Consider the following 22,430-nt stretch of genomic DNA (forward strand, 5'->3'; position numbering starts at 1 on the left):
CAAGCCTTGTTTGCATTTTAGTTGCATGATGGTTTTGAGCTCTCTGGTGAAATTTTGAGTTTGGGGGGCATAAAATGCAATCGACGGTGTTGGAAGATCTAAGAACAAGAAATCGACTGAATGTGCCAGGGGTCACTCTGCCAAAAATTCCCGTCAGGTACAGAAGGGAAAGGGAGCAGAACTAGGAAAGGGAGGATAGGAGGGGAAAGACTGCTGCTTGTTGCTGAGAGTGAGGCTTTTCTCCAGAACAAACTGATCTCTCCCCAAGAGCTGAGCTGCGAAAGTTGGAGTTGGGGAAGAGGGAATGTGCCATAACTCATCGGCCACTAACATCGGCTCAAGGAGGGATGAGGTTGGGGCTGCTCGTAAGATGTCTTTGGGGAGTCTGACAACATAGAACTTGTTAATGAATTCATGGGTGGTTTCCTCAAATCCAGTCTGTCGTCTTCCTTCCACTTCCCCACCACAAATAAAGTTCTCTGTGCTTGCCAGTTGGTTGCCCACCGTGGTGACTATAAGTTCCCTGATTTCTGGTTTGGGGCTAGAGCTGGTGTGAATGAAGTCTTTAATGAAACTCAGAGAAAAATTGAACCTGGTCTTTTTGGCCACTAATGCCACCCGACAAAAAGGGTTACATAGTAAATAGTTTATTTGGTTTTGTTTGCCAGGTTTTAATCAAAATATGGATGAAATCCACGTTAAAATATCTATTTTAAAAATATGTCATGCATTGTTTTAACTGTTATTTTCCATCCAGCTCTACCTCACATCCAAACATTAGAAAATCAGGAAATGCTTTGTAAGGGGTCCACCCACATTGTAACGGAATTATCTGAACAGCTGTAGGTTGTTGACTTAGATTCCCATGAAGAGATCCCATATGCCATTCATCGGATGGAAGAGACTGACATATAGGGTGATGAATCATGAATACACGTACACAAAAGGTTAATTATAGAACAGTTGAAATGAACAATTAATTATTATCAAGGGGGCTACACTGGAAGGAAGTTACTACTCAACATGAGTAAGGATGGCAGAATCAGACACTTAATTCTTTCCTGGCAGCGATGGCCTACGATCGCTACACTGCCATCTGCAACCCGCTGCGGTATCCTGTCGCCATGTCCAAGTGGGTTTGCTTTCAGCTGGTGGTGGGATCCTATATCGGCGGCTGCGTGAATGCCATGGTGCAAACTGGCTTCACCTTTACCCTGAACTATTGTGAGTCTATTGAGATTGATCATCTCTTCTGTGATGGCCCTTCCCTGATTAGTCTCTCCTGCAGTGACATGTACGTCAATAATCTTGTGATGTTTATCCTATGCGGCTTCATCATAGCAATCACTTCCCTGATTGTGCTGATCTCCTACATCTATATCATCTCCACCATCCTCAGGATTCGCTCTACCGAAGGCAGGCACAAAGGTTTCTCCACCTGCGCCTCCCACATGGTGGTTGTGATTTTATTTTATGGGACCTCTGCTTTCATGTACGCCCAGCCCACTTGGCTATCTTCTCTGTACCAAAGAAAAGCAGTGTCCGTGTTTTATACCCTTTTCATTCCCATGTTGAATCCCCTCATCTACAGCCTTAGGAACAAGGACATGAAAAATGCTTTGAAAAAGACTATGGGCAAGAAATGTTTGAGAAAATGAACACTGTCCTTGAACATAGAGATGAAATTGAGTGGGTCAATGTACTATGCAACACAACAAGTTCTGACCAAGTTTGTAATTTTTAGGGTGTGTGGGGTCGGGGGAATAGTTTTTCCAGATATAAACAAATAAATCTTTGGGATCCACTGTATCTCTTTGTCTCTGTCTCTGTGTGTCTCTCTCTCTTCCTTCTGTGTGGCTGTCACTCTTCTCTCTCTGTCTATCTTGCCCGTCCTAGCTTACCAGCTGACCTGTGGAACTCATTGCCACTGGATATAATGCAGTCAAATATATTCCTAGAATTCTAAAATAGCCTTGATCTTTATAGGGACTTCATGTTTCAGGATATGAGTCAGCTACTGCCTGTCTGAGATTGTGGAGTAAATTTTATCCATGATTTATCATGCAATTCTTCTGTCTTTGAAACAGCTGTCACTGGCCGCCACCGGAGACAGGAGGTTGCTTTATGTCTATTCCCTTGTTCTTGTAACATTCCAGAACACTGACCATAGAACGTATTTAAGACAATAAGGTATTTCTATATACAGTCACATATTTGCATTTCTTTGAGTTGGAATCACCTCACTCCAAATCCTTCAATAATGTAAATTGGGTGAGCAAATCTAATTTCTGTTTGCTTTCCAATGATTTTCAAGATTTAGCCCTTGAATTTTCCCTGATGCCTATTGGTCTAGCAGTTTGAAAATGGTGAACAATATGACACCTGTATCAGATAATGAAAACTGATAAAGTCCATGTTAAACTGAATCACCTACGTATGATATTTCTAAGTCATGTCTGCAACACAACTCAATAAAGCAAGTGGTCTTGATTCAAATCTCACACATATTTGTGTAAATAAGGAACATTCAGTCACCCAGGGGTAAATCACTAGTAGCCACAGGCAAATCAGTGGGTCTGATTCTCCTCTCACTCTTCCTGACATAATTCAGGAGTCACTCCACTGAAGTAAATGCATTTACGTGTTCTAAAGCTTGTAAATCAGGAACAATGCAACAGGAGTCAATGGACTTGATTTCTCTGTCACTCACCTCTTTGTAAATCAGGAGTAACTTCACTAGAGTCTACGGGCCTGAGTCATCTCTCATTCAGCCTGACTTAAATCAGGAGTCACTCCATTGTAGTAAATACATTTACACTGTTCTAAAGCTTGTGTAAATTGGTGGAGAACCAGGCCCAACTGCTCTACATTTTTTTCCCTTTTGATTTGGTCATGAAATGAAAATCACACCTTGAGCCCAAGCCTGCAGCATTTTTTGAGGTTAATGTCACCTTGGCTTCAGGGGAGATATTGGTGCATTATGTATTGCCAGATCAATCTCACACTGTGGATTTACCATGGAAATCCCAGATTGTTCACCTGCAACCGTAATTAATTAAATTCTGAATGTACCATTTGAAAAAAAATCTAAGTATGAAGATATACGAATTGCCTTTATTTTCAGTATGTGAATTCCTTTCTTCACTGCTGTTTGGCAAAGCATAAACGAAGAGACCTAAAGGTCCCTCCCCGAAGAAAGGAAGGACCTGCCACAGAGACAGCCTGAGAGGGAAGCATTCCCCTCTCCCTGTCATATAAATTCTGGACTTTGGGAATCTCCTTGGTATTTTGGTTTGGACTACCTCAGCAGGGGACAGCCTTGGGACTGAGCTGGCCTGAGGGTGGGGGTGGGTGCGTACCACAGGAGGAGGTAGTTGCTGTCTGAGGAAGAGGGCTATATCACTGCAAGCTGCCAACAGAAAATGCTTTGTAGGGAGCACACACCCTTCACACTGCCTTAACCCAGACGGTGGCTCTGGGACAATCACAGAGGGGAGAGGGAGATAGGAAGTGGCCCCAGCAGGGCAGCATTAAGTCGGACGATCCAGATAGCAAGTGTGAAAAATCAGGAGAGGAGGTGAGGGCATAATAGGCACCTATATAAGAAAAAGCCCCGAATATCGGGACTCTCCCTATAAAATCAGGACATCCAGTCACCCTAACCTTAGGCAGCCTTGTCTGTCAGATCATTGTCAGGCCTCCAAGGCTCCTGGGTCAGAGCCCAGTGGAGTGGGAGGGCCCAGCGCCCCCTATCAACAACCCCCCCTCTACGTTACCAGTTTTAGCCCTGACCAGTAGGCCACACTACCTGATCAAACAATCCCTAAGTGAGGACTGGTGTGATTTTGCAGCTATGCAGCTCAATTCCGACAGTCCCTCGTGTGTACACTGCTATTCCCACAGGAAGGTATTTATACTGATATTGCTTATTCCTGTGAATTTACATTTGAAGTTCCCATAGACATTGTCAATTGCCAATGACTGAGTAAAACTACCACACTGGAATACTCAACTCATGGTAAGAGACTACTTTGGTGTAAATAAACTCTTAATCAGTGCTACTACAGCTGCACAACAGGTCAGCTTTTAAAGGTAGTTTGGCACCTAGGAGGATTTTCAAAAGCACCTCGGGGCCTAATTTCCATTGATGGCTGTGGGTGTTCAGTAAAAGGCAATAATGATGATATCCATGCGTAGACAATCCCTTTTTCCATAATAATAATTTCCCTAGGCCTTGCTACACTAGAAAGCTTTATACACAAAGTTCTGCCAGTATAGTAACACCAACTAGAGCTGGGGTTTTTGTTCTTGTTTTTTTGATGGAATGTTTTTCCATTAGAAAATGTCAATTAATTGAAAATTAATGTTCCATTGGATTGTGATAGTTCTGACAAAAATCCGATAGAAATCAGGCATGAGTTGGAGTCTCATGTGCCTTCTGGTGTCCCTGCATCTGGGCCAGTCCACCAGGAGGAGAACAGGGCTTCCAGGTTCCCAGAATTTTCTACTTTGCTCTCTGGGCGGTTTGTGAAGTGTTCGAAGCATTGTGAAAAGGTCAAAAATATTTTTTTTCTAAACAACATTTGGGAATTCTTGGTTCGTGGGAAATTTTAAAATTTCATTTTTGTTCTTCAGCAGAACAATTTCTTTTCTTTTTTTGAAATTTCAGAATTTCCCACAGAATTTGAGTTTCCGGCCAACTCTACCACTGACAAAATTAATGTAGAAGATGTAGTCGGTTATTTGGTTGTGTTTGTGTTCTCTGTGTGTTGCCCAGCTCTGCACAGTGAGCTGACACAGCAGACCTCGATCAAACTGCACAATAGAACCACCGACTCAAGCGAAGGCACATGGCCGGTTTATTGTTGATGAAGCACGGTCCTGGTATCCCGTAGACGCTACAGGACCACTAATACATGTATGCCCGTTACAATGGACCAGCTCAGTGAATGGCAGTACTTTCCATTCCCTCTGGGCTGGACAAAGACACCCCCTCTGAGGCGTCTCTTTATACACTAATACAAACAAGTTAAGGATTGCCCCTCTGAGGTGGTCAGTTACCTCCCTTTACCTTCTACCGGTCAGTTCGATCAAACCATATCTATCCATCACCCTGTCACCCTGACCTTATCTTTAAGGGGGTCAGTGGATCCTTTTATCATCTTTGGGCAGTGTGTTTACACCATAACCTTGTACTGGGATGATCAAGCACTAACCTTCTGGAATGTGTTTACACGAATACTTAGTGCCTGGGAGTGCCTCTGTTTTTGCAAGGACAGCCCTGCTCTTGCCAAGTTCATGTATTGGTCAGTGAACCTGCAAGCAGGCATCTGCTTTGTAACAAGGCCTGACTTTTGCTCATAGCTTGACGCATACTACCTTTGCTTTATATTAGCAGGGCTTGACTCTGTTCAGGCCTTACACTAGGCCTCCTTATACCAGGACTCATATCTCAGGCTCTCTTTCTCTACTACAGAAGAGTGCATTCACACTTGGTCAGTTGTGCTGATACTTTGTGACCACACAGCACCGGGTTGTAGGGACAAAAGATGTGTCAATATGAGTATGGAAAGGCATTTGATCGTCTTCTTCCCCACTTTTTGGAATGCTATCTTGGGGACATTTCCACAGTGCATCACGTGACACCCGCACTCCTTTGAGGGAATTGTTAAATTCATATGGATGGGTAGTAACACACAACGCCTGATTCTCAGAGTTAAATTAATCATTTCAGGGAGTAGAGAAAAAAATACCATTTGACCTAGTAGCCCAATCAAATCTAAACAATCTAATTTCAAATGGCAAGCATGTTGAGAGAATTTCTCAGAGACAGGCTACAGACAGAGGGTCTGATTCTCCTCTGACTCATCCTGGTGTAAATCAGGAGTAACTCTACGGGAGTAAATGGAGCTGATTCTGATAATGAAGCAAATCAGAAGACCCACCCCCAAAGCCAGTATTTTCCATGCAGCCTTTTCTGCTACGTACATAGAAGAAGGAGACATGCTTTTAAAGTATAACTTGTTATTTTAATTTATGGTTCCCTTTTGGATTTCTCTGGGGAAAAATAAGATCAATGTGTAATACATATTGCCTTGTTTGGAAATAGACACTCAGCAATGCTTAGTTGCACAGTGCTGAAGCTGCTGAGTTTTCAGATGCTGTCTCCAAAATTGAGGGAACTCCGCCCACCATGTTGAGCTTGATAACAATGTCTGAATCTAGCTCTATTGGTTGAATGGTCTAGTAAATTGTAGGGGAAAAGCTCTAATCTGATTTGTCCTGGGGCCCCTGGGGGAATCACAGAAGGGAGGGGAAAATAAAACCATGAAACTTTAAGAAGCTATGTCAGAGATCGGTTATCAGCTTATTTTATTGTATTTTTATCTCCAGAAGTCACGGGACTAGGTGAAGAGGCATTTCTCCATCATCTGTGGCTGTCCAGCAGCAGGGTGAAGGAACCAATAACATCAGAAACTTCAGATAATTTTCACAGGCTGGCAAAAAAGTTAGCGGAGCAGAGACAATCACCAACAACAGCCAACAATATTCAAGACATGTCATAAGCTTCACGAAGTTCAAAGGACTTTCTTAAGTATGTAACTTTTATCCTTTTCAATGTCTGCCATCAGGGCTACATGCTAAGGTGAACTATGTTAATATGCATTTTTAACAGTGAAGTATTGGGTGGAGGCAGTATGAATGTGATTGAGTTTCACTGGGCCTGGTTGAATCCACATGTCAATCGCTCCCAAATGAGTAGCTTGTAAGACTTTTTAAAACTGCCTTACATTAAATAATTTGCTGCCTTAGGGTGATATCATAGATTTGTAGATTAATAGATGATAATGCCAGAGGGGACCTTGAGATCGTCTAACCTGACCTTATGCAAAATGCCATTTTCACCCCATTACCCTGTATTGAGCCCAACAATTTATGTTAGACTAAAGGATATCTTCCGGAAAGTTATCCAGTCTTGATAAAAAGACATGAAGAGATAGAGAATCCAATCTCCCTGGGTAGTTTGTTCCAATGGTTACTCTCCCTCACTGTTAAAAATTGGCACCTTATTTCTAATATGAAGTTGCTTGGTTTTTATGTCCAGCCATTGGTTCTTGTTATGCCTTCCTCTGCTAGATGAAAGAGCAAGAAGTAGCTGGTATTTTTGTCCCCTCATACACCACGACGACTTAATGGCATCACAGAGACTTGGTGGAATAAATTTCCTGACTGGAATAATGATATAGAGGGGTATAGCTTGATCAGGAACGACAGGCAGGGGGAAAAAGGAGGTTGTGCATTATATATACACTTGTTCTGAGATCCAGCAGGAGAGCAGAGGTTGAAGGTAAAGCTAAAAGGTTATAAAAAAACCCAGGGATGATGTCCTGGTCTACTATACACCACCAAACCAGGAAGAGGAATTAAATGAGGCATTTCTAGAACAATTAACAAAAATGTCCAAATCACAAGACTTAATAATAACGGGGGACTTTAATTACTCAGACTTCTTTTGTAAAAGTAATATGACAAAATACAAAATATTTGGTATATTTTTGGAACATGCAGGGGAAAAGTGTTTTTTTTTTTCCAGAAAGTGGAGGAAATAACCAGTGGGGCGGTCATTTTAGACTTGATCCAGGCTAAGAGGAACGAATTGGTTGAGCATCTGAAGGCAATTTGAGTAAAAGTGATCACGAAATAATAAATGTAATGATTCTAAGGAAAGGAAGGAATGAAAACAGCAGAATAAGGACAATGAAATTTAAAAAAAAACAGACTAAGAAACCCAGAGAACTGACAAGAAAGGTCCCATGAGAAGAAAATCGAAGGGGAAAATGAGTTCATGAGAGCTGGCAGTTTCTCAAAGATACAATATTAAAGGTGCAACAGCAAACTATTCTGCTGTGAAGGAAAGATAGGGAGGATAGTAAGAGGCCAATATGGTTCAATCAGGAGCGCTTTAATGTCCTGAAAATAAAAAAGGAATCCCCAAAAAGTGGAAACATAGACAGATTGCTAATGATGAGTAACAAAGGGCACTAAGAAAAGGTTCTTTAATACGACATTAGGAGCAAGAGAAGGATGAAGGAATGTATAGTGCATCTACTGAGTGGGAAAGGAAAGCCAATAAAGGATCATATCAAGAAGGCTGAGGTATTTAATGCCAAAGCAATCTAATTTCCTTCTTTGACAGGGTTGCTGACCTAGTGGATGGGGGAAGCGATAGATGTGATCTATTTTGAATGTTTCACATGATATTCTCATAAGCAAAGTAGGGAAATGTGGTCTAGATGAAATTACTATAAGGTGGGTACAAAACTGAGAAACTTTACTCAAAGACTCATTATCAGTGGTTGCCATCAAGATGGGGGGATATATCTCGTGAGATCCCGAAGGGGTCTGCTCTCATCTAGTATTATTCAGTATTTTCATTAATGACTTGGATAATAGAGTGGAGAGTATGCTTATAAAATGTGTGAATAACACCAATCTGGGTGAGGTTTACAAGCACTTTGGAGGACAGGACTAGAATTCAAAGGGATGTTGACACGTTGAAGACTTGGTCTGAAATCAACAAGATGAAATGGATGAAGAAGGGCCTGGGATTCCAGGAGATGGTCGTGGTAGCAGCTATGAAGATGAAGCTTGCTTCGGTAGCCTCTGGCTGTTCTTCCTCCCCTTCCTCCTCGCCTTCCTCCCCTTCTTCCCCCCACTCTGTTCTTTCTTTAAGATCTCCTAAGGATTCTTTAAGGATGGAATAGCCCATCCCCTTATTATCTTGTCCACCAATAAGGCCTAATATCCAACACACCAATTTTGGTTCCTTAGTTTCCGTCTCTACATCTCCTATTTTTAGCAAACATGATTTCAAAAGTCCGTGAATTGTATCAACATGAGCTTTTTGTTGAGTAATTCAATCTTTCTGCCTCCCTTTCATGCCTTTTCCTATTGGAGTTTGTTATTATAGGTTATTGTGACATCCTATGACCTTTCACATATTTTTTTTACCATTGAGTTTTAAGTTAGGATGAATTTTTAACCCCAGCTCTCATAATTTGATTAGTCTCCTGAACCAGTTAAGTGCCTTGGTCGTCTCTCTTACCAACAGAAACTGATCCATTAAAAGACCCATTTTATCTCTCTAAGCACCTTGGAAAATTTTACCCCAAAGCTTTCCTACTGTCTAACTAAAGAGTGGCAGAGAATTGAATCCAGTGGACTTTTTAAAATTCCTTACCTTGAGTTTGGACAGACCCAAAGATGATGTCAGTCATGGATTGGTCCTAATTGCTCTGCAGAAGAAAAATCTATATTAATAGATCAATTGGATTAAACAATGGAACCAATTTTTGTTTGTGAATTTATTACATTGAAATTAATGTATAATGTCAATTGATAGTTATACTGTTTTTTAATTATTTTTGCCATTATTACTGAGGTAGCACCTAGAAATCCCAGTCGATGACCAGGAGTAAGAGTTATAGATTATATTAATTTCTAGATTTGATTAAAATGTAAAACTAACTGTATATTATATCAATTCCTATTCCTGATTGAAATACACAACTTCCCATGGTATCAATTCTGATATTTAATTAAAATAAATTAATATCTATATATGCTGTCAATTGCTACCTTCAATTTAAATAATAAATGAATAATAATTTTATATTAATTATTGTTTTGTTTAAAATAATAAATGTAGAATTATATATCATATTCATACCTACAGTCAGTGAAAATGTAAAATCATTAAGTCCATACTGTACTGATTTCTAGATTCACTTCACATGTTAAATTAATATATATATATATCATGTTAATTTCTAGATTTGATTAAAATCTCAGATTAATAAATACATATTGTGATTATTTCCAGCTGTGTTTAAATATGTTATATTAAAATTATATATGACATAAATTCCTATTTTGATTAAAATAATTAATGATATATTCTTATTTATAATTAAAATAGTAAATAAAGAATTATATATAACATTTGCTTGGATTTGATTAAAATATTAAACTGATAAGACCATTTTGCAGTCATTTCCAAATTTTATTAAAATACAAGTTAATAATGATATATTTTATTTCCAAGATATGGTTAAAATATTAAGTTAATATTTATATAAATATCTAGATTATTTTTAAATATTAATTTAAGAACTTAATATATTTTTAGATTTGGTTACATTTGAAGTTGTCTTTTTTTTTTTACCTATAGTGCTGATAAAAATACTGAGTTAATATTTAAATATAGGACAAATTTCTAGAATCTGTTGAAATATTGGGTTAAGAAAAGCATATTACATCAATTTACAGGTTAAAGTCAAATATTAAAGTAGTAAATGTATTATATTAATTCATAACTTAGATTAATATAATTCAAAGAGAGATTGGAAATGTTAACTCAATATATATGTTTTATATGTAGTTCTAGATTTGAGTAAAATGGCCCTACTTAAATTCTGATTTCCAGAAAAACCCAAAGATGTATCTGTTGTGATCATCTGAGTACAGAGAATATAAAACAGATCAGAATCTCTTTTTGAAGGTGATCTACAAATGAAACTTTTTTTTTTTTTTACTCCTTTACGAAAGAGGGGAAAAGTCCACCTGAAATGTTTTTAAACCTTTTTTTGAAATTTCCTTTACCCTTGGCTCTAGCTACACTCACACTTACTTCCCTATTTATCTGCCGTCCTGGTGCTACAGAGGAAGGGGATCAAAAACAAACACAACCCAAAACAAACAAAAAATCACCAAGAATACATTGCAGGGGGGAGAATCCCTTCCTGACCCCTGCCTGTGGCCGGCTGAAACCCTGAAGCACGTGTTTTAGGAACATAGGAAATTAACTGGAAGTGATCACCCGGGCTGCTGAGCTCTGCCCGCACCGTCCCAAGCAGCTTCGTCATACAATCACCCTTGTAAAATTGTCCACCTCTCTCTTAAAACTGACTAAGTCGTTTGCCCCGCACAAGTATCTTCGCAGACAGGCTGGCTAACCTACTGAGGAGGGCTTTAAACTAGTTTCGACGGGGGACGGGGACCTAAGCCCGAAGGTTAGTGGTGAAGAGGGACACCACAAGGAAGCAGAAGGAGGAGGGTGCAGCAGGGGAGGCCTCCCGATTCATACTGCGAAAGTAGGCCAGTTGGCTACTTATCTCAAGTGCCTGTAGACAAATGCAAGAAGCCTGGGAAACAAGCAGGAAGAACTGGAAGTCCTGGCACAGTCAAGAAACTACGACATGATTGGAATAACTGAGACTTGGTGGAATAACTCTCACGATTGGAGCGCTGTCATGGATGGGTATAAACTGTTCAGGAAGGACAGGCAGGGGCGAAAGGGTGGAGGAGTTGCACTGTATGTAAGAGAGCACTATGACTGCTCTGAGCTCCAGTATGAAACTGGAGATAAGCCAGTTGAGAGTCTCTGGGTTAAGCTTAGAAGCAAGAACAATAAGCGTGATGTCGTGGTGGGTGTCTGTTACAGACCACCAGACCAGGAGGATGATGTAGATGAGGCTTTCTTTACTCAACTAGGGAAAGTTTGACCAGTTTCAGGCCAAGAATTCTATTAATAAATTAAATGCTTATTTCTTTGATTCCACAGCGTGATGTCGTGGTGGGTGTCTGTTACAGACCACCAGACCAGGAGGATGATGTAGATGAGGCTTTCTTTACTCAACCAGTTCACAGGACCTGATTCTCATGGGAGACTTCAATCACCCTGACATCTGCTGGAAGAGCAATACAGCAGAGCACAAACAATCCAGGAAGTTTTTGGAGAGTGTCGCTGCCAATTTCCTGGTGCAAGTGCTGGAGCAACCAACTAGGGGCCGAGCTTCTCTTGATCTGCTGCTCACAAACAGGGAAGATTTGGTAAGGGAAGTAGAAGTGGATGGCAACCTAGGCAGCAGTGACCATGAGATGGTCGAGTTCAGGATCCTGACGAAACGAAGAAAGGAGAACAGCAGGATACGGACCATGGACTTCAGAAAAGCGGACTTTGACTCCCTCAGGGAACTGATGGGCAGGATTCCCTGGGAGGCTAATATGAGGGGTAAAGGAACCCAAGAGAGCTGGCTGTATTTTAAGGAAACCTTATTGAGGGCACAAGAGCAAACCATCCCGATGTGCAGAAAGAATAGCAAATATGGTAGGCGTCCAGCTTGGCTTAACAAAGATGTCCTTGGCGAACTTAAACGCAAAAAAGAAGCTTACCAGAAGTGGAAGCTTGGTCAGATGACTAGGGAGGAGTATATAAACACTGCTCGAACGTGCAGGAATGAAATCAGGAAGGCCAAAGTGCAACTGGAGTTGCAGCTAGCAAGGGAAGTGAAGGGGAACAAGAATTTCTACAGGCATGTGGCCAACAAGAGGAAGGTTCGGGAAAGTGTGGGCCCCTTAGAGAATGAGGGAGGCGACCTAGTGACAGAGGATGTGGAGAAAGCTGAGGTACTCAATGCCTTTTTTGCCTCTGTCTTCACAGACAAGATCAGCTCCCAGACTGCCGTATGGGTGGCACAGAATGGGAAGGAGGTGAACATCCCGCAGTGCTGAAGGAACGGGTTCAAGACTATTTAGAAAGATTGGACATTCACAAGTCCATGGGGCCGGATGCAATGCACCCGAGGGTGCTGAGGGAGTTGGCTGAGGTGATTTCAGAGCCATTGGCTATTATCTTTGAAAGCTCGTGGCAACAGGGGGAGGTCCCTGAGGACTGGAAAAAAGCAAATCTAGTGCCCATCTTCAAAAAAGGGAGGAAAGAGGATCCAGGGAACTACAGACCAGTCAGCCTCACTTCAATCCCTGGAAAAATCATGGAGCAGGTCCTTAAGGAATCCATTTTAAGGCACTTGGAAGAGAGGAAGGTGATCAGGAACAGTCAACATGGATTCACCAAGGGAAAGTCATGCCTGACCAACCTGATTGCTTTCTATGATGAGGTGACTAGCTCTGTGGATGTAGGGAAGGCGGTGGGTGTGATATACCTTGACTTTAGCAAAGCTTTTGATACTGTCTCTCACAGTATTCTTATCAGCAAGTTAAAGAAGTATGGGTTAGATGAATGGACTATAAAATGGATAGAGAACTGGCTAGAGAATAGGGCTCAATGAGTAGTGATCAATGGCTCCATGTCTAGCTGGCAACCGGTCACAAGCGGAGTTCCCCAGGGGTCGGTCCTGGGGCCGGTTTTGTTCAACATCTTTATTAATGATCTGGAGGATGGGGTAGATTGCACCCTCAGCAAGTTTGCGGATGACACTAAGCTGGGGGGAGTGGTAGATACCCTGCAAGGTAGGGATAGTATACAGAGTGACCTAAACAAACTGGAGTATTGGGCCAAAAGAAATCTAATGAGGTTCAACAAAGATAAGTGCAGAGTCCTCGACTTAGGAAGGAAGAATCCCATGCACAGCTATAGACTGGGGACCGACGAACTGGGCAACAGCTCTGCAGAAAGGGACCTGGGGATAACGGTGGATAAAAAGCTGGATATGAGTCAGCAGTGTGCCCTGGTTGTCAAGAAGGCTAATGGCATATTGGGTTGCATTAGGAGGGGCATTGCCAGCAGGTCACGGGAAGTGATTATTCCCCTCTATTCGTCATTGGTGAGGCCGCATTTAGAATATTGTGTCCAGTTTTGGGCCCCCCACTACAAAAAGGATATGGACAAGTTAGAGAGAGTGCAGCGGAGGGCAACCAAAATGATTAGGGGGCTGGAGCACAGGACTTATGAGGAGAGGCTGAGGGAACTGGGCTTGTTTAGTCTGCAAAAGAGAAGAGTGAGGGGGGATTTGATAGCGACCTTTAACTACCTGAAAGGGGGTTCCAGGGAGGATGGGGCTAGGCTGTTCTCGGTGGTGGCAGATGACAGAACAAGGAGCAACGGTCTAAAGTTGCAGGGCGGGAGGTCTAGGTTGGACATTAGGAAAAAGTTTTTTACTATGAGGGTGGTGAAGCACTGGAACAGGTTACCTAGGGAGGTGGTGGAATCTCCATCCTTAGAGGTTTTTAAACTGAGACTTGACAAAGCCCTGGTTGGGATGATATAGCTGAGGTTAGTCCTGCTTTGAGCAGGGGGTTGGACTAGATGACCTCCTGAGGTCCCTTCCAACTCTAATATTCTATGATTCTATGATTCTATGATTTCCTGAACCAGACCTACACAAAACATCTCTCTCATCCTTCATTTCAGTCTTTGGAACTATGCCTTATTCAGCATCCCTCCAACAATACTTCCAGTCCCAAAAGAAAGAAAGAAAGAAAGAAAGAAATAAGACATTAGTATGCCTATGCTGCTAGCCAAACAATTCTCACTGGCCAGTTGAGTGCATTCTATCCCATCCATCCATTGCTGTTGTTCTCCCTCCCAAGAATTTTGACTTGCCATGATCAGATGAGTCAATACGATCTTAGGAGCAAGGACCATGTCTTTACTCCTATTGTAAAACACTGTGCACCCCACACAGCTCTCAGTACACAACTTAAAGAACAACATGAGACAATATCATGATCAGTTCTCTAATAAAACCAAGAAAGTCTCTCACCTACCTTGAGAACCAAGGGCCATTTTTTCAGTGGTTCATCAGGCTGCCCTAAATATGAGCTGAAGAACATGTCTAGGGATACGAGCCCCTGTGGATGATCTCACTAGTCTCGACAAACAACTGCAGCCTCCCCAGGGCATTGTCTGCCTTGAAGAACAGTGCGAATAGTGGAGCTTCCAATAACCAGCTAATATTTTAGTGCTCAGTTGAGTCACTTGTCCTCTAGCAGCAAGTCCGAGAGCTCTCCAGCCTGAATCCGCAAGGATCGTGCATTGCTCAAAAGAAGAAGGGTTGCAAGATTGGGTCCATAAGGGAATGGCTATATCGTAGGTGGGAGTTCCAGCTAGGACGCTAAAAATAGCAGTGTGGACGTTGCAGAGACTCCAGCTGAGCCGCAGTATCCAGGCTGCTGGTTTTAACCTGCGTGTGGCTAGTGCAAGTCTGTACGGGTTCATAGGGGATCACTCCCAGCTGCAGTGTAGACCTAGCCCTGAGGGTCGTCTTAAATCCACTGGGTCTTCTGTTGAGTTTTGTTTGGAAAGTGGCTTCCTCCTGACAGCCTTGTGCAGGTATTAGTTACTCACTCACGTGCTCATAGCACAACCAGCGTGGTCACGTGAGTGAGTCATGTTACCGAAGTAAGGATGGCGGGGGTCGGGCCCATACTGCCTATCAGTGATGGTGACTGAACTTGGAGCAGAGCATGGCCCGTGAAGCCAGCAGCACTCAGTGCCTCTCAGGGATGGGTGCACAAAGCTTGTGATGATTCGAGGCATCAATGATGCCATGGATTTAGTGTAAGGCGGAGCTCTGTGCTTGTGCCATTCAATAGAATATAAACTATGTAATTCATGCAAGACCTTTGTAGCCACGTGGGCAATTTCCCATGGACCCTGAGTGCTCAGCACTTGGAAAACAGAGTGCTCTCCGTCTGTTTGTTATACTTATGAAACAAACAGCAGGGTCTTATTCAGGGGGACAAGGCAACATGCCACGTTTATTGTGAATACAGAAATTCTCTACAACAAAAGCAGTTTCATCTATTTCTAAAATATATTTCTTCTGCTACATTCACACGCACACAAATAAAGTTCTACAGAGATGGAGTATAGTTACCAGCCTCATTTGCTCGTGTTAGTCCACTGAGCAGGTGGCTAAGACATGAGGGAGGGAGCAGGGGTCTGCTGGTGTGCGCTGATGCTCCTGGAGGATGATTGTAGAACCAAACCCAAAGTCCTCATCTTTCTGTCCCCTTTTTATAGGGGTGAGCTCTTACGACACTCTACGGGTTTTGCTTTGTCATGCTGCATCTGTATCCTGGTTTGATGATCAATCACCCATATTTTGCAAGCATGACCATTGTTCTTATCTATCACAGTCCATCTTGTCTTTGTCCTTCGAGATGGACCCCAGGGTTACCAGAGTGGGCAGTCTTTGGCCAGCTGGGTTGTAAAAGTTATCTTCATTCCCTTCTTCTTCCCTTAAACATTCGAGGCTGGCGCCTTTCTCCATCACTCCCTAGTTTCACGTACGCACATCACTCACTCATCCATTCACACACTCATTTCTTAACATTCATCTAAAACTTACGGCTGAAAGACTCGGATGTCCTTTGGAAACAAGAACATTTTTTCTTATCTAAAACATTTTCTACTATAACAAGGGTAATTTCATTTCACAATGGGTTTCTTTATGTCAGGACATATGCTGATGTTCATTTTACAACCAACTTTAGAACACATGTACTCAGAAACAATTTCACAACCAGGATCTTTGGTAACTTTACACACAGAATAATCAATGACCAGATGGCAGTTTCAAAAACAAAGTTATCAATAGCTAACAGATTCATATTTCACGAATTGGAAGGCCAGGCTAGAATGCAAGGCCTCAGAAAAACTGCTGTGGTGGCTTGTCCTATACTGAAAAGGATCTGGCATTTCAATCCCCTTAATAACAGAATCAAATATAACAAAATCAAGCTTTGGGCCTAGATTTTAAAGTCTGCAAATCCAGCCTGCCTGCCTTTCTGGAAGATGCTTTTGTCAAACACAAGTTAGTGGGTTCAGGACAGGGGTAACCAGGTGAAATTATCCCACCTGTGCTACGCAAGAGGTCAGGTTAGATGATCTAATGGGTCTTACCGGCTAACAAAAGTATTAATCTATGAGCAAAGCAGGCACAATTAAACATTAAATTAAAATCTTAAGCCTTCATAGTAGATGACAGAACAAGGAGCAAAGGTCTAGGTTGGATATTAAGAAAAAGTTTTTCATTCAGAAAGTGGTGAAGCACTGGAATGGGTTACCTAGGGAGATGGTGGAAACTCCATCCTTAGAGGTTTTTAAGCTGCGGCTTGACAAAACCCTGGCTGGGATGATTTAGTTGGGGTTGGTCCTGCTTTGAGCAGGGGGTTGGACTGGATACCTCCTGAGGTCCCTTCCAACTCTAATATTCTATGATTCTATTATTTCCAAAAGTGGATTCTGGCTCTGGGCCTAATTTCCTCAGTTGCTGACCATACAGAAGCCAATGAGAGGTGTAGCCTCTCAGAACTTCCTAAAACAATTCAAGCCCAATGGCCAAAATTTTGCAGCACGTCCACTAACTGTAGGTGCCGTTATTTTCTGGTGCCCCATTTATGATAACTGAGGCCTGGATTTTCAGATTTGCTGAGCATTCTCAGCTTCTGGGGATTTCAGATGGGGCCAGGGTGCTCAGCAGTTTTGGAGAAAAGGCCCAGGTTCGCTGACATTAAATTGAGGCTTCCAAAGTTAGTGGATATTTTGCAAAACTGGGCTTGCAAACGCCAATCACGTGCAGAGTACAGCTTTTGTCAGAATTGGACCTTGAGCACAATGTCCTTGTGCTGTTACTTAGGACCCTAGTCCTCCTTTCATCTTTACCATGATCATGTTGGGTTGCATTAGTAGGAGCATTGCCAGTAGATCAAAGGAAGTGACTATTCCCCTCTATTTGGCACTGGTGAGGCCACATTTGGAGTATTGTGTCCAGTTTTGGGCCCCCCACTGCAGGAAGGATGTGGAAAAATTGAGGAGAGTCCAGCGGAGGGCAACAAAATGATTAGGGGGCTGGAGCACAGGACTTATGAGGAGAGGCTGAGAGAACTAGGCTTGTTTAGTCTGCAGAAGAGAAGAGTGAGGGGGGATTACATGGCGGCCTTCAACTACCCGAAGGGGGGTTCCAGGGAGGATGGGGCTAGGCTGTTCTCAGTGGTGGCCGAAGACAGAACAAGGAGCAACAGTCTCAAGTTGCAGTGGGGGGGCCTAGATTAGATATTAGGAAAAACTTTTTCACTACAGGCCTACAGCAACGGGGCCCCATGGGGCAGATGGGTGGAGGAGGACCTGTCTTCCCCCGGTCGGTGGATTGCCCTGGCAAGAGATAGGCAGCTGGACTCTTAGAATGAGGCTGCAGCATAGACGCCCAGAGGCAGACATATAGACTAGGGCTCTTTTACTCTGAACACCTACAGGGTAAGGCAGCAGCCATGCAGGGGTTTTATGAATCACGGTGGAGCCTAAAGCTGGAACTCAAGTGCCGATAGCTGGGGTTTAGATGCCTAGATATCTTTATGGATCTGTGCTATGGTGTCAGCACTGAGCAAAGGCAGCAGTGGGTTGCTTCGATTGCTCTTTGCGGAAGGGACCGTCCTTTTGCTCTGTGTTTGTGCAGTGGGCTGGTCTGTGACCGGGCCCCTGTGCGCTACAGCAGTAATAATAGTGTTGTCCCTTTCCAACCCAAGCAGCTCGTCGTAGGTTGGGGCCCTGGGCGTGTTCCAGGTGATGGAGGCTGATGCTCGCTCTGAGACTTTCTTGTTTATTTACTAGGGATGTACCAAGTCCTGCTTCTCCAAACGCAGGAGGAGCTGGGAACAAAAGGAAACGTTCCTCAGATCACAGCCCAAGACTCTTTAGCCAACCGACCCGAAAGCTCTCTTTAGCTTTCTCCAAGGTCTCACTTTGCTCACAGGCCACTGCTTGGCTTTTTTGCCTCTTTCTCTCTCTCTCTGTCCTTGTCTGTTCTCAGTTTCTGTGTGCCCTCTCACAGACCTGGTCACAATCCCCACTAGACCCCAGACATATTAACTCTGAACTATCTCTTACAACTATCTGAAATAAAGGGAGAGCTGACACATCCCTTTGAATGAGGTTTCAACTCAACCATAACAAGTTTCCACCCAGCTCCTAGCAATGCAGTTGGAGTAGCAATAGTTTAGCACAGGTGTTGTTCTGCTGGACGTATCTTTTCGACCGCTGTAAAATAAAGTCCTGGCCACTTGCTCTCATTAATAAACTCAGCAACATACATTTTGCATAGACTAAGTACAAACTTGGAAAGGATTCTCTTTTTTAATGCTGGTCCCCCAGGGCAGGTACTTAAGTTTTAAAAATTGCTCATAGTGAATTGTTAAAGAAATTTTCCCAAAGAGAATTGCTCAGACAATTCTCTTTGGAAGAGAGTTTTGCAGCAGCACTCCAGGGAGGTTCCTATCTCCTATAAAGAGAATAATAAGAGGGAATCATCATTTCTGGAACTGCTTTTCCAGTATGACACAGATTCTGGCCAGTGACTGGTCTCCTTCCAACCAAAATCTACCGCTTGAAAAAAGACTTGATGAACTGAAGAAAGCGATGAATTGAGACGAGCGCGTCAGAGGCTGTCTGCTTTATCACCCAAACAAGGATGACGATCCGATGATCCTGGTGCAGGAGAAAAGTTATATTTATGGCATCTGAATAACACGTTTGGCAGGAAATGTTGAAATTTGATGTTTTGTTCCAATCAGGACAATCACCATTTAGTGCTAGGCACTCAAGTTTGATACTTCCTCCTTCCATAGTTAACTGCCAGCACCAGGAGCTAAAATGTAGCCCCATGTGAATTTGAATAGCAGTGAATTTGGGGCCGCCAGCATCAGAGGTTCAAGCCCCAAATAGATGAACTCAAGTGTCAATGCAATAAGTCCTCCAGCAAGCTCCTTGGGCAGCTGCTAGTGTGAAGAACAATCAGTAATCAGCAGAGGGACTCGGCACTGCACAGGCAAGTCAGCAATCTGCGTCATAGATACAGCACCAGGGTAAGCGACTTCCCTTCACTTTCATGGGCTAACCCTGCACAGCCCAGTAGATCTCCTTTGTCGTTGAGATATTGACGCACACCTCCCACTGGCCCAGGACGCCAGTCTCCATCGCCTGCTTGTTACATTTTCAAACAAGACCTTTTCTGCTGTCTCCCATGTTGCCACTCATGCTTGGGAGGCACTCCTGGTAAACATGTCAGTTACCTCATTATCATCTTTCAAATCCCTCCTTGAATGTCTCCTTTCCTGTGATGCCTATAAAAAACATGACAACGGTTAGGCTGACACGGCTGCCTGTCTTCTTGACTAATATTGTCTTATTCCTTCCTTGCATTCTCCCGTCCGTCTGTTGTCTCTTGTCTTATACTTACATTGCCAGCTCTCCAGGCCAGGGAGCATCCTTTTGCTTTGTGTTTGTACAGTGTCCACCACAAGGGGGTCCTGGTCCACAAGTGGGGCCCCTAGATGTTACTGTAAAACGAATAAATGATATTAATACTTGATCAGGATTGTGTGACACAAAGAAAGAAGGACCTCTTGTGTCTCGGTGTAGAGGAGGATTCATTCTTGGTGTGCGGATACAGAATAGTGTGTAAGGCCAACCTGAGGGAACCCAACCTACAGAAACTGATGTGAATAGAAGAGAGAGACCGGTCTTTGGGAAACAGATGTGTCGCTGTAGTAGTTATGTTTCAGTGCCCAGCAACCTCCAAAGCCTGGGAGAGACTCAGGTCTCGATCCTCAAAGAGACATAGGTGTCTAACTCCCATTGGCAAAGGGATTTAGGAGCCCAACTGAATGTCAATGGGAGTTAAATGGCGGGGAGTTTTAGAAACCCACTAAGCATCAATCTGCATCTTCAGACACCAAATACCTTTATTAATCTGGTCTGCAGTGACTTGCTCATGCTCCCTCCACTACCAGGGAAAGGACCCAAGCTGAGCTCTGTATCCATACACCTCTGAATTTCACAGGTTCAAGATCCTAACCCGGCTCTGGACATAACAGTGGATAACAAAGTTGTGTGCTGCATAGAAAAGGAAAGCAGCTCACTTAGCTCCAGACACATGCTTGGGGGGAGTCCGGGTTAGAACCTGGGTCGTTCCTCCCCAAAATGCAGCATGACTCTACCACCTGCATTAAAAGATGCTGCTGTGAATGGCCATGGCCAGCAAGCCCTGCTTCCTGTGTGTGTGTTCACCACTAGATGGCAGCACCTTCTCTCACAACACACACACACACACTGCCTGTGCAGGGCTGCCAACCATCCGTAAATTTACAGACAGTAAAGGAAAAAAAAACATGCAATTTTACTGCTGTCCGAAAATCAATAAAACTAGAACCTGTGGACGAGGAAGAAAGCGCCTCTCACCTCAAAGCCTGCTCCCCATGTCTACATTGCCACCGGACCAGACTGGTCCCGGCCCACTGCAGTTGCCATGACTACAAGCGGCCTGCGGGGAATGGGACTGGGGCGGCTCCAGCACCCGTGTCTTCCAGCACCCACCCCGTGCACAGCACCACCAGCTCTCTCTGCTCTCCAGCAGCCTGGCACCAGGCCCCAGGCCTGCCCGAGCTCTCCCGGCCCCACTCCCCCGCTGGCTGACCCCGGCTGCCTGTGTCCAGCCACCACTCAGCAGTGTTGGACCAACTGGGCGTGAGGGGCGGCAGGGGCATTGGCGGGCTGGGGCAAGTTAAGGGGGAGCTGAGCTGAGAGAGACCTGGGAAGCAGCTAGCCACCCAAAGCCCAGCTCCGAGTCCCCCTCCCAGTCCCAGCTCGGGGCCCAGCCAGCACGGGAAGTACTGGGACCGGAGGGCAGACAGAGCCCCCTGCACCCACACAGTGGGGAGGGGAGAGCTGATTGAACCAGGCTGGCCAGCTGCCAGCTAGCGAGAGCCGGCTCAGGTATGTCCCGGCTGGCCAGGTGGCTGGGAGCGGACGTGTGCGAGGCGTGGGAGAGTCCCACCAGGTAAGATGTTATCGTTTATGGTATTTTCAGTGACGTCAGATCTTCATGTAAGCAAAAAATCAAATGCAAGGTTGGCAGCCCTGCCATGCATCAGAATCTGCCTCCGAGAATCCACGCTGGTCTAAATCTCAGGTCTAAACTCCCTGGAATTGCGGGCCGTTTGAAATGTCAGGCCAAACTGTGCAGCTTGACCCGTTCACCACCTTCTAAACAGCAATGACAAGGAACAGCCCCTGGGGTGGAGTGATATTTAATGCCCATTGATGGGTGGAATGTCAGGGAACCTCATAAGGGTATTTAATCTTGATTTTCAATAACTTTTGGGACAGCAAGGAAGTTCCAGGAGATGGGATAAAGCTAACGTTGTTCCAATGTTTAAAAAGAGTAAATGGGATGACCTGCCAATTACAAATCTCTCAATCTGACTTTGATCCCGGGCAAGGTAATGGTGTGGCTGATACAGAATTAAATTAACAACGAATTAAAGGAGGGTAACACATCTAATGCCAGTCACTGTGGGTTTCTGGAGGATAGATCTTCTCAAACAAACTTAATATCTTTGTATGATGAGATTACAAGTTTGAGGGATAAAAATAATAGTGTTGATGTAATAGACTTGGACTTCTTGTCAGGCGTTCGACTTGCCAATGCATGACATTCTGATTAAAAAACAAGAACGGTATAAAATTAACAAGGCACACATTAAATGGATTAAAAGCTGGCTAACTGATAGGTCTCTAAATGTAACTGTAAATGGAGATCATCATCAAACAGGTGGATTTCTGGTGAGAT

The 22,430-nt window shown here is 43.6% G+C and overlaps 1 protein-coding gene across 1 annotated transcript; it reads left to right on the forward strand.

Moving 5' to 3' along the window:
* The first annotated feature begins 1,070 nt into the window (after positions 1 to 1,070).
* On the forward strand, positions 1,071 to 1,658 carry LOC137166027 (olfactory receptor 9S13-like). Its single transcript, XM_067567589.1, has one exon. It carries the CDS (start codon positions 1,071 to 1,073, stop codon positions 1,656 to 1,658), a length of 588 nt encoding a protein of 195 aa, XP_067423690.1.
* The last annotated feature ends 20,772 nt before the right edge of the window (positions 1,659 to 22,430 follow it).

Source organism: Emydura macquarii, unplaced genomic scaffold (assembly GCF_026122565.2).
Source record: "Emydura macquarii macquarii isolate MOO-44397 ecotype Brisbane River unplaced genomic scaffold, CSIRO-AGI_Emac_v2 contig_2783, whole genome shotgun sequence".
Taxonomy (NCBI): domain Eukaryota; kingdom Metazoa; phylum Chordata; order Testudines; family Chelidae; genus Emydura; species Emydura macquarii.

Coding starts and splice junctions, on each gene's coding strand:
- LOC137166027 (XM_067567589.1), top strand. CDS start 1,071: ATGGCCTACGATCGCTACACTGCCATCTGCAACCCGCTGCGGTATCCT.